The sequence below is a fragment of the Magnolia sinica genome, chromosome 10 (assembly GCF_029962835.1).
Source record: "Magnolia sinica isolate HGM2019 chromosome 10, MsV1, whole genome shotgun sequence".
In the NCBI taxonomy this organism is placed as follows: domain Eukaryota; kingdom Viridiplantae; phylum Streptophyta; class Magnoliopsida; order Magnoliales; family Magnoliaceae; genus Magnolia; species Magnolia sinica.
This window is the reverse complement of record NC_080582.1, coordinates 84471341-84483911: the sequence shown is the minus strand read 5'-3', so window position 1 is coordinate 84483911 and position 12571 is coordinate 84471341. Positions and strand designations below refer to the sequence as shown.

At 41.4% G+C, this 12571-nt stretch overlaps 1 protein-coding gene across 4 annotated transcripts in view; it reads left to right on the top strand.

Annotated features, from left to right (window-relative positions):
- The window catches only part of LOC131217240 (uncharacterized), a 30410-nt gene that overhangs the window by 9326 nt on the left and 8513 nt on the right, over positions 1-12571 (top strand). For 3 of the 4 annotated variants that reach the window (XM_058212098.1, XM_058212095.1, XM_058212094.1), the window contains exons 3-10: positions 15-261; positions 717-758; positions 1957-2028; positions 8704-8839; positions 9042-9199; positions 10170-10254; positions 10554-10756; positions 11462-11623. In XM_058212098.1, coding sequence (XP_058068081.1) covers positions 15-261; positions 717-758; positions 1957-2028; positions 8704-8839; positions 9042-9199; positions 10170-10254; positions 10554-10756; positions 11462-11623 — 1105 coding nt within the window. The remainder of the gene's footprint in view (positions 1-14; positions 262-716; positions 759-1956; positions 2029-8703; positions 8840-9041; positions 9200-10169; positions 10255-10553; positions 10757-11461; positions 11624-12571) is intronic. The other variant, XM_058212097.1, reaches the window with a different exon arrangement.

Below are 12571 nucleotides of genomic sequence, written 5' to 3'. Positions count from 1 at the left end.
TGTTACTTGAACAGTTTCTCTACTGGCTTCTCTAGCGTCCATGGAGATAGGCCATCAGCAGAGTATGCAAAATTGAGGAAAGAATCACTGGAAAGTGAATTTGGGCATGCCCTTGGAACTTATAGCTCGAAAAGTGTTTCAGCTTTCTATCATTTTGGTCCATTCTTGGCGTTGTACAGAGCTGCAATTATCTCATTCCATGTAGCTAAGCTGACCATATGGCACTTTTTTGTTCATGACATACGTAAACGTGCTATTAAGGTATTTCTCCTTAATTCATGTCAGCGATGGTGTCTATTGTTTCCTTCTATGACCTCACTGCACTTCTCTTTATTCGATGAAGATCCATACATGCCAATGCACACACACGCATCTGCATGTGCACAAGCACACATATAATCATCAAAATCATCTTCGCCTTTCTCCCATCAATTGGGGGTTGGCATTTACATGGTAGGCTGGCAGAAGTTTTTCTATCACCTGCCCAACTGGCGTGAACCTTCCTCCTTTGCCCGGACTCTTGGGATTGACTATGGTAGGGCTACATACACACACAGAGGGAGGGGAAGGGAGTGAGGGTCATATGAACTACACATGGATGGATAGATATCTGAACTACACATGGATAGGTAGATATATGAACTGCACTCACAAAGATAGATGAGCCCTTTTCCTGAAATTCATTTTGTTGACTGTTTTGTTTTGGTTTGTCCCAGTTTCGGGAGACTCTAATCCGCTTGGGGCCTTTTTATACCAAGGTAACTCTCTCTTTACAACTTTACCATTAAACCGCTAGTTGAGAAGTTAATTGTGTAATGTTTCACATATGCTAAGTTGCATCCAATATTCCTTTAGGATCCCTGAATCCACTATAAAATTTAGTTGTAGGAAATAGCAAACTTTGTTGTGAACCATAATATTGTTAACAGATGGCGGTGCATGCCTGAATTGTGACTTTGGTGGGTACTGCTCCCTTTGCTGGGTCTTTTTGTTTTAGATTTGTAGCTTTTAATTTGATACAAGTACTTCACTTTATCATCATCATCATAGCCTTGCCCAAACAATTGGCGTCAGTTTTACAAAATCTTATTTAGCCAATCATTCCTGTCTGACCCCTATCCTTGGCAAGTGAACAACCTTCATATCCCTTCTACCACCTCAGTGTCTGTCTTTTTAGGACTTCTTTTCATCCTCTTTTCAGGCTCTTCAACCCTAATCAAGGTTCCCCTTTTATTGGAGCTGACTCCATTCTTTGAACCGTCTTACTATGCTCTTCATTTTAACTCTTATTGAGTATACTCTCATGCTTCTTTGGCTACTGATGTCATTCTTTTCTTCTTTATCTTCCCACTGACCCATCTCAAGGTTCTCATCTCTGCAGCAGTCATCCTCAACTCATGTTGCTTGCTAACCATCCAGCACACTACCCCACAAAGCATAGCCTCCTGAATAATTGTCTTGAAAAAAATTCCTTAAACTTACAAAGGCAAGCAGTGATCATATAGCACTCTGGAGGCACATCTCTATATGATCCATCCAGCTGTAATTCCATTGTAAAGATCCTTATCGATGTCTCCATTCTTTTTGAATAATAGAGCCAAGGTAATGGAGAAAAAGGTGGTGCTTTAATATGAAAATATTCCACATTGAAATGCAAATGTATATTTTTGGGTAATCATCAATCGATTGCGAGCAATGCAATACATTCAGGGAACAATTTCTTTGAAGGCACTGTAAACTGTGGTTATAGGAGTCAGGCCTCTTTGCTTGATTGGGTTATGTACAGTGTACAAACCTTGAGATTCATGGTATCCTGTGGCCTTGTGGATTCCTAGATTGTTCTCTACTCCATTCTCTAATTATTCCCAGGTTTTTGTGGTTTATTGATGTAATGCTTGCAGTGTTAATCATTAGTTTGTTCTTGACTGTTCAGCTTTCTTTTCTCTTGGTTTACAGCTTGGGCAAGCCTTGAGCACTCGACCAGATATATTACCTAACGTTTATTGCCAAGAGCTTGCTAAGTTACAGGTATGCTTTTATCTTTGTCCTGATTCCAAGTTCTGCTCAGGAACATGGTTATACAAGCAAAATTGCACTATTGGGTACCTAGAATTGGCTTTTTTCTTGTTGCCTTTTAGAAGCTTGGATTCAGTAGACTGTTTGTTGATGTTTTGTTGTTTTAATGGTTTCTTTTTTCTTTTTTTTTTTAAATTTAAAGTAACGAAGAAATTATATTAAAAGAGAAGAAGGATACAAAGAGAACTGCTGAGATAGCAGCCAGAAAAAACTAGGAACCTAAGAAAAGAAGATTATAATCTTTTAGACCCATAACATTCAAAACCCACTCAAAGATCAACTTTTTGGCGAAGGAACCAACTGATTTGGCCGTGGCCTTAGAGTCATTGAAAACTCTGTCGTTCCTTTCTGTCCAAACTGCCCACCAGATTGCAATGAATGCCATTCTCCAAATTCTGGTTTTGACTTTACCAATTTTATGACCATGCCAAACTGCGAGTAAGGAAGCAGTAGAGTTAGGAATGCATCCAATAAAATTGAATCTAGGCGAAAAGTCCCACAAGATGAGGTTAATAAAAGGGCACTGAACTAGAAGATGGTCAACAGTCTCTTCTTCCCGCATGCAGCAGCTACAAATGTTGACAAGCTGCATCCCCCTTTTTCTGAGGTTATCAATCGTGAGGATCCGATTCATGGCAATGAGCCAAGCAAAACATAAGAACTTAGGAGGAGCAGCATATTTCCAGACAAAAGGGATGACTGAAGATGCCGTGGAGGAGATGGGAGCCATTGCAGCATATAATGATTTCACCGAAAACATACCGGACCTATGGCGATTCCAGGATAGCTTGTCAAGGGAGGATAAATCTAAGGAGACGGAAGAAAGACATTGAAGCAGATGGGCATACTCGAGGACCTCCCGATCACACAGCTTTCTAAGACAATTGATTTTCCAAACCCCAATGGATCCCGAATAGGAATAGTTGCTGGCAATGGTGCTGTTTTTGTTAGCCGCAATTTATAGATGGCCGGGAATCTATTTCTGAGAGTCTACTCTCCCGTCCACTGATCTTCCCAAAATCGAATTCTCATGCCATTGCCCTGAACAAAAGATATGTTAGAAAGCACAACAGATTTGTGGCGCAAGATGCATTTCCAAACAAAAGAGGCTCTGTAAAAGGAAGAATCAATAGTCCACCAACCTCCAGGACTGGTCCCGTATTTTCCTTTCACGATAATGTTCCATAAAGCTTCGTTTTCATTACCCAAACGCCAGTGCCACTTACCCAGAAGAGCCGAATTCATGATCTTAAGATTTTTTATATTGGCTCCCCCATTCCTGAAGTGAGAGCAAACTTCCTTCCAATCCATTAGATGAAATTTGTTGTGATTTTCCTTGCCGCACCAAAGAAAGTTTCTTCTGAGCATATCTATACACTTCAGCACAGGACTTGGACATTTGTATAGAGACATGAAATAAAGAGGAAGGTTGGATAGCGCAGCCTTAATTAGAGTGATTCTACCCCCAATTGACAGATAACGACATTGCCATATAGCTAATTTCTTTTGAGTTTTAGTAACAATCTTTTCCCACATCACCGTGGGTTGGGGGGGGGGGACTAATAGAGAGGGGGAGGCCAACAAAGGACGTAGGAAATGAAGCCGGCGTGCAACCGAGAATATTAGCAAAGTCGGAGAGCTCCTCATCAGAAACATGCACACCATAAATTTTGGATTTAGCCATGTTAATATTCTGACCTGAGACAACCTCAAAGCACCTTAGTGTCGTATGAAGATGGTTGACAGAAGAATCAGCCGCATCGATCATAATTAGGGTATCATTGGCAAATTGGATATGTGAAATAAGATTTACATTGTCAGCAACAATAGAGCCTCTGTATAGACCCGCAGCCTCCCCTCTAAGCAGCATTTGCGACAAAGCCTCAACAATGAGAAGAAACAGCAGAGGGGAAAGAGGGTCGCCTTGGCGTAAACCTCTCGAACTGGGAAAGAAACCATGAGGAGATTCATTTAATAGAATAGAGAAATGAGCAGACTGAACACACGATCTGATCCATTGTCGCCATCTATCACCAAAGCCCATTCTGAGGAACATGCAATGCAGAAAATCCCAATCAGCGTGATCATATGCCTTTTCTATGTCTAGCTTATAAAATAATGTTTTTATGCCGGATCTGTGAGAAGAATGCAAGCATTCGTTGGCGATTAGCGCCCCATCAATGATTTGTCTTCCTTTAATGAATGCGTTTTGGTGGATTGAAATGAGGTTCCCCATAACAGCAGCAAGTCTTGTGGACAGAATCCTGGCTAGAATTTTGTAAGGACTGTCGATTAAACTGATAGGCCTATAATCTGATAGGGAAGAGGGACTGGAGACTTTGGGGATCAGAGTGATGAAGGAAGCACCTAAACCTTTAGAGATCGTACCCCTTTCATGGAACTCGTTCAGAAAAGCCATGATGTCCGATTGAAGAATGTCCCAGAAAACCTGATAAAAAAACAGTGTAACCATCTAGACCAAGGGCTTTATCTCCTGACATAGCAAAAACAGCTGCTTTTGCTTCTTCGACAGAGAAAGGAGCCTCAAGCAAATCCGCTTTAGATCTTTGAATAGCAGAGAAAGCGATACCATCAAGCCGGGGTCTGATCCATCCTTCAGAGGTAAGGATAGATCGAAAATGATTGATCGCACATTGCCTTATCTCATGTTTGTCTTCAATCTGTCTATCTTCCACAATGATGGAACGAATGATTTTAGCACGAGCTCTTAAATTGGCAATGTTGTGAAAATATTTGGTATTTCTGTCTCCTTCTTTGAGCCACTTCACACGGGATTTAACCTTCCAATTAAGTTCGTCTTCCAAAGCTCGGGCTAATAAATTCTGAATAATATGAATCTGCATTGATAAGAATTCGGACGGGATTTCCTCGCCATCAAAAGAGACATCGATCTGCTGTAGTTCAGCCAGGAGAGAATCAGTCTCCTTCTCTCTTTTGTTGGGATCATTGACCTTCCAATCCTTGATCTTGTCTTTAAGCAATCTGAGCTTACATAATAGACGGTGACCCGCGAATCCTTCCACCTGAAAAGAGTGCCACCATTCCACCACTTTTTCCTTAAAACCTTCAACAGAGAGCCAAGCCGAATTAAATTTAAAAGGTTTAGGGCCCCAATTAGCATTGTCTGTGGCTAGCATGATCGGACAGTGATCAGATGTTGTTCTGGGGAGGGCGACCTGATAGACTGAAGGATAGGACTCCAACCACTCAGGTGAGAGAAGGAACCTGTCCAGTCTTGATTGGATAGGAGATCGGCAACAATTGGACCACGTGAATGAGGCGCCTGATAGAGGAAGGTTGATCAGTTCTTGAGAGTGGATCCAATCGGAGAATTGAATCATGGCTGGAGAGGTTCTCCTGAGACGAGAGTGGTCCTCAGAGAATCACGTGACAATGAAGTCTCCTACGAAGCAAGTAGGCCCTGAGAAAGACTGTCTAGCCGAAGTGAGATCATTCCAAAAAGAGGACCTGATAGAATCGTCATTAGGACCGTAAACATTTATAATATTACAGCAGAAATTAGAGAACTTAGCTTGAAGAATGACGGAGACGGAGAACTGTCCTATCGCAGAGGATTGCAGAGCCCAATTGGAGGATTTCCAAGCAACCAAAATGCCTCCCGAAGATCCCACCGCATCCAAAGAAACTCGGTTAACATCACCATCTCTCCAAATCGACGACATGAGCTTGTTTGAGAAGCGGGGAACTTTTGTTTCCTGAAGACAAACAATGTCCGGATTCTTTTTCCTGATGAATTCCCTGATCAGACCCCTCTTTTGTTTAGACCCCAAGCCCCTAACATTCCAGGAGATTATAATCATTGGGGAACTATGCTGCCCCGGACTCCCTTACGACCACGACGACCCGCCGCCGACGATGCTGGATCTGGACTCAAATGAAGACGAAGGAGTTCTCTATTGGAGGACCGCAAGCTAGGTTTGGAAGGAGTTCGAGAAGCAGGAAGGGGTCTGCCATGATCTTCAATAAACTGGAACAAGCTAGTGAAATCTTCTGGTCTGTTCCCGAAAGATAATCCGAGGGATCTTTCAACGTGTCCGATCGCATCATGAATCCATTTCTTATTCTGAATTTCGTCGAATATAGCCTTTCTACTGTTACCTTCCGAGCTATTCCCTGAGCTGTCTTCTAGTTGCATGACTGGAGGTGATATAGTGAGGTCTTGCTGATGAGGGTGGCAGTTGGAATAGGCCTGCAGCGGTTCGGCGTCTAGCACTTCATTGGGCTGGTTCTCGTGAAACAGAGTGAGGGGGCCCATTTCGGTCCAGTCGGATAGCTACACAGGGGATTGAGGCGGGGAGCTGGAGGTCTGACAATCGGAGATCATACTATCAGAGTCGGCTCCCCCAGACGAAGCGTCTCCCCACCTGATTGGAGGAGAACACCCAGAAGGACCCGATAAAGAGGGAAGGACTAGAAGGGGACCTTTAGATGGGGTAGATATTTTAATCGGACCCCAATTGTCCGGCGAAAAATGGAAACGGGTCGAACCCGGACCCGGACCGAAAGACCCGTGCGGAGATAAGGGATCGGCAACGGGCTGCGAAGGCTGATCAGACATGTGGACGGCTGGGATGGGAGCTGAAGCAGCGTCAGAGATGAGATGAGTTGAATCGGGAGGCATGCCTCCTTCATTAATGCAAGCGTGCTGACAAGATTTACGTGTCGTCTCCGGAGCGTTTAGCAGAACAGGATTGCTGAGAAGGCGAGATTTAGAAGCAGGATTGAGGACACGTGTAACGTCCTCTTTAGCACGAGATAACGTGGCGGCGAAGCGAAGTGACTCATCTGGCAGAGGAGGCGGATTTCCGGAGGAGCGGACACGTCTCATTCAGAAGGAGACATTGATGGAGAGAGTCTTGTTTTCCCGCTTGACAAACATCCAGTAATCCGCAGGAGCTCCGAGAGAGTACATCATCGTTGAATGTTGACCACTCCACCATTGTCGAGCACCCCGATTCTCTCAAGCTCCACACTTCTCCCCAACGAGGATGGGAAACACCAGGAATCTCCATTTTAACAGGAAGAAAGATAGTTCGTTTATCGACTCTTACCTTTACTGCCTCTGGCAGAGGAAAACCTTTCTTCCTCTTGATCCTTGCTCTGATCATCCCAACTTCTATTCCAAGTTTTGTCTTAGAGTCCAATTCAAGGAGAAACCCCAGGGATGAAGCCGCTGCTATTATAAACTCGTCGTACCAACATTCCATCGGAATATCCCTTATTAGAACCCATATGTTTTCTTTTCCGAAGATGGAGTATTCTTCCCATGGCAGAACTTTGATCACTGGAGAAGAGGAAGATGGAGAGGTCTCCACAGAACTAGAGAGAAAAGACGCCCCCGCCCTAATCCAGAGAGAATTGAGGCCCAACGGTTTGAACTCAAGCAAGCCGTGCTTGATCCCGAACGTATCGAAGATCCAATCTCTTACCACCGTGATGGTGACTCCCTCTTTAGTAGTGAGGACAATAGATTTGGCTACATTAGCACTGTTTTGAAGGAAACTATCCTGATCAACCGAGATAAAAGGATCAGATACCGATTCAAAATCATCAGCAGGTGAGGAGGTGAAGACCATCTCCGTCGAAGCGACCTTGGGATTGTCATGCACTGCATTGGGAGAGGGAATCGGAACACCGAGGAGAAGGGCATCCTTAAATGGTTGAGGGAACGATATAGTTGAAGGCTGAGGTTTAGGGCGATAGACGGGATTTGGAGGTGGGACAGTAGGTTTGGATGAAGCCTGCCTGGGAGGAACCTGCGAACCAGGAAGCGATTCGGGGCCGTATCTCGCACGTTGCACTAGGATCTTCTTGCCTCCAAAACTCATTCTGTGAATCATGCTTACTGCTCTAGCAATTTCGACCTCACTACCCATACGAATGAGGGCAAATCCACGATACTCCCCACTTTGTTTATCTCTTGGCGTTATCACCTCCATAACTGCAACGGCACGACCGAAAATCTTTTCAAGATTCAGAGGATACCACCCAAGAGGGTAGCCCTTAACGAACAAGGTTGGATAGGAGAAATATTTGGATCTTCCGAAAGGAGCGGAGGCCTTGACATTCCTTCGACTCTGGACTTTCACCCAATCCCCTTCATCTTCTCTGCGGGAGAAGTTACTGTCTTCTTCGACGACTGCCTTTCCTTTTTCCACCTCCAAGATTTTCATTTTTGAGATAACTAAAATTTCTGTGACCCTGCATTGTAACAAACATTACTGAAAAATCATGCACAATTACAATGGTTTCTGCTTTTGTGCATGTGTTAAATAGTTTCACATTAGACCTGATTCTATTCTGGAAGTTTATTTTTCTCTGTGAAATTAATGCGAGTCATGAATCATGAAGATTTTCCATACATTATGTGGTCATGATTGTCGTGAAAAATGATTTGATTGGCTCACACATCCAACCCCTACTACTAATCTAATATGAGCCATTACATGTTGCGACTATCCTAATTTCTTAGTTCTTTTGGTGTGTTTAAGAGCTGCAAATTTATTCCCAATCTTCTCAATTCTGAGAGGGCCCTTAATTCTTTCCTTTTCATTTATTAATTGTATATTTTGAATTCATTGGTAGGATCAAATCCCACCTTTCCCAAATCATGTTGCAATGAGGTCAATTGAGTCTCAGTTGGGTGCTCCGGTTTCACAAATTTTTGCTGATATCAGCCAGAAACCTATTGCAGCAGCATCCCTGGGGCAGGTGTATAAAGGTTAGAGAATCTATCATTGTAGATATGAGGGCATGTGTTGTTCTCCTTGTAATATGGTTTTGTACTTGTGTGTACTTCATGGCGGCTCTTGAAGTGGATTCTTGCACATACAAACTTATGCATACATAAATACATATTCGTTAATGTTTGTGTTAATTTATCCAGGTCTAAATGCTTTCTTTTGTTGTTTCAAGTCATGCAGCTCACCTGCATTCTGGGGAACTTGTCGCTGTTAAAGTGCAGAGACCTGGTATGTCACTCTCATTGACTCTTGACGCCCTATTGTTTAATATGATTGGAGGCCAATTGAAGCGATTTGCCAAGGCTCGGAAGGATCTATTGGTAGCAGTGAATGAGATGGTGCGCTACCATTTCTCTCCCTTTTTTTTTTGCCTTTAATATGTTAGGGTTTTCTTATGTGGATACTTGCCTTGTAATATATAGTGCTCTGTCTCAAAATCTTATGCATTTTGCAATTTTTTTATGCTGTCAGTTGGAACATTTTGAGTATGATCTAATACAGATTTTAGATCATCAGCAAAACAGAAGGAAAGAAAAGAAAAGGAAAAAAAGACTTGAGATGATAACACATCATCATAAAGTCCATTGATAAGAGGCATTGTGTAGGATTCGCTGACTGGTCCCAAAATAATTCACAAAGACTCCATATCTTCATATGCATACTTGGTTTAAACCATGCTGGTCCTTGCTCATATGCATTGGATCTTTGAATCTTCTAGCTGACTGGAGGAATTAATGAACATTCCTTGGCTATACTTAATCTCCAAGTTAACTAATCAATAAAAGAATGAGATCTGTATGTCATGTAAAATTCAGCGCCATTTATCTCTTGTAATTATTGAATATTTGAAGCAAGGACAACACTTATTAGCTTCCTGCTCTGTCAACATCCATCAATGCAGACAAGCATGAAGACAGCTACAACCTTGGCACAATTCAATGTATAATGTTAAATATTAGGTTTTATTATCATATTTTATTTTTTGGAATCTTTCACATGTAATTTTAGGTTTTATTGGAGTATTTTATTTTTTGGCATATTTTACATATAAATAATTACTCTATGCTATTCAATAATGTTTGACATTTCAATGCATTTATATGGATGTGTTGACAAATCTAGTTGCTAGGAATTGTAATGCGACATTGAGATCTGTCGATGCCCAGGTTACATAGTTTATTGATTGTTCCAAATGCAATTTGCTGTTAATTTTTTTCTTCTTCACTGATATGTATTTTCTACTTGGTTCTAAGATGATAGCTGGAGGACAAGCTTATCCATTTCTCCAGGCTTTATGTAACTGTGCAGGTCAGGCACATGTTTGAAGAAATTGATTACATCTCAGAGGCACAGAATGCAGAGCGGTTTGCTTCACTTTATGCTTTCTATCCAAGTAATGCCTCCACTCTACTTTTCATATTCACATTTGCAAAACTTAATTTTGTTTTTGTTTTTTACCTTTATTTGCCATGGACTCAAATGTTATTGGCATTCTTTCGTCAGAGAAAATGAAGAACTACAAGTTTACTACTGCTCTGGCAGATTGAAAATTTTTTTTGTCCTAAAGTAACTTCTGTAAAGAAGCTACTGCAAGACATTGAGATTTGATGCTGGCTATTGTCATAACTCTTAAACAATATTGTTACTGGTGCATTTGAAACACGTTGATCAAAATCAGCTTTTGATTGACAGGCAGTGATCAGAACAATAATAAAAGAAAATCAGCTGTGGATGGCATTGGAAATTCAAGGAAAAATTGTATCAAGGTGCCAAAAATATATTGGAACTTCACCCGTAAGGCTGTGCTTACAATGGAATGGATAGATGGTATCAAACTCACTGACGTGGATCGCATGATGGAAGCATCTTTGAACCGAAAGCAATTGATTGATCAGGTTTCTGTATATATTGCTCCTCAGTGAAACCATGATATGTAGCTTTGTTCTTATAACTTTGATGATCAGTAGAATGACCTATGATCAATGTATTCCATAACGGTAATGGTGGCCATAATGGCCACCAATGTTACCATTATGATACGGGCCTTCTCTTTTTTTCTTTTGAAAAAAAAAAACATCTGCTTCGGGCCCTGTTACGGGCCTGTAACGGGCCATATATTCTGTAACAGCCATTATGGCCGTTTCGCCCCGTAACCCGTAATGTTTACACCACAGGTATGGCCATTATGTAACCGCTCCTGTGATATCTCCATCGTTTGAATGCTTCAGCCTCAAAACTTGGAGCTGTGTCCCTGGTTTGGTTCTGAATCATGGACTGGTATTTTTTGTATTGGTTTGGATATGGTCCGTTTGGAACTGAAATATGAAAATTGCTCTGGTGCTTGTTTCCCAACCTTTGTTGTCATTTCACCAGTGTTCTTGAAACTCATATCCATCATGATCAAGCACCAGAACTTTTACTCAGAATTGACAATGACAAAAAAGAAAAAGAAAAAAGGCACAGCACATGCATGGATCAACCCGATGCTTATAGTACTGGTTTTTTGTTGAGATCAATCACTTGGCATGGTTTTAGATGTTAGAACATAAAATCTGACCAACCATAACATACTCTAACTTTTCTTTCATTTGGTTTATTAGGGACTTTATTGCTCATTCAGGCAATTGCTTGAAGAGGGCTTCTTTCATGCTGATCCACATCCTGGCAATCTTGTTGCCACAAGAGATGGATCCCTTGCATACTTTGACTTTGGTATGATGGGAGATATACCACGTCATTATCGTGTAGGACTTATCCAAGTGGTTAGTTTTCCTTGCACCATAGGTCTACTGCAGAATATCCATGGCAGCTCTAAATTCTTAGTCCCTTTACATTTGATTGTGCATGCTTGTAAGGTTTACTTCAATTATATATAAGATATACTCACAGACTAATTTTCCACATTCCTGAACTTCTGCCTGATTTAAGCTGGTGGCACTATTAACTAGTCTTGTACTTGCTGTAATACAAGTGGTTGGCATATCTCAATGCTCGGTCCAGGTTAAGAACTCTACTTACTTGCTGGTCTTACATGACAGGAGACCAGTGCTGAGTAGGAGAAAGCAAAGTGGAGTGTGAATGTAGTTGCTAATTTTGGGATTATTTATTTATTTATTTAAATTTTTGTGTGTGTGTGTGTGTGTATCTGAACTATGTCCAATAAAAAATGGTCCAGAAGTTCTTCTAGTCCTTGGTTTGCTATTTGTTCTTTGCTCCTCATGTGTTCAGGCTTGACCACATCCTCTACTACTAAATGAAGTGATGTTCTACACCGTGTTCTAGCACAATAAACTGGATTAGCTGATGTTTGGAGAGTACTCTGATTATCATGTTACTAACTGATGGGTTTAATTTGAGTACGATTCCTTCAAGTGCAATGCCACATAATATGACAAACATGATGGCTTTGCAGAAGGGGTTGATTCTCAACACTCCCATATGTTGTTGACTCTCCAAATAGCTTGCCATTGGCCTTAAGATTTGAATCTTTTTTTCTTTTTTCTTTTTTTGTGAGGTGCCCATTTCCCATTTCTATTTTTCGTTGAATAAGTAGATCTCGAGCATGTAATTGAATCCTATAAATTATTAATTATTTATGGGGAGCTAATTATTCATTTATATAGTTATGCTTTGACCTTCTGTTTCTTCATTGTCTCTTTAGAACTTCCCGTGCTCAGTGGCTTTTCTTCCTTGCTTTGTTGGGTATTGCA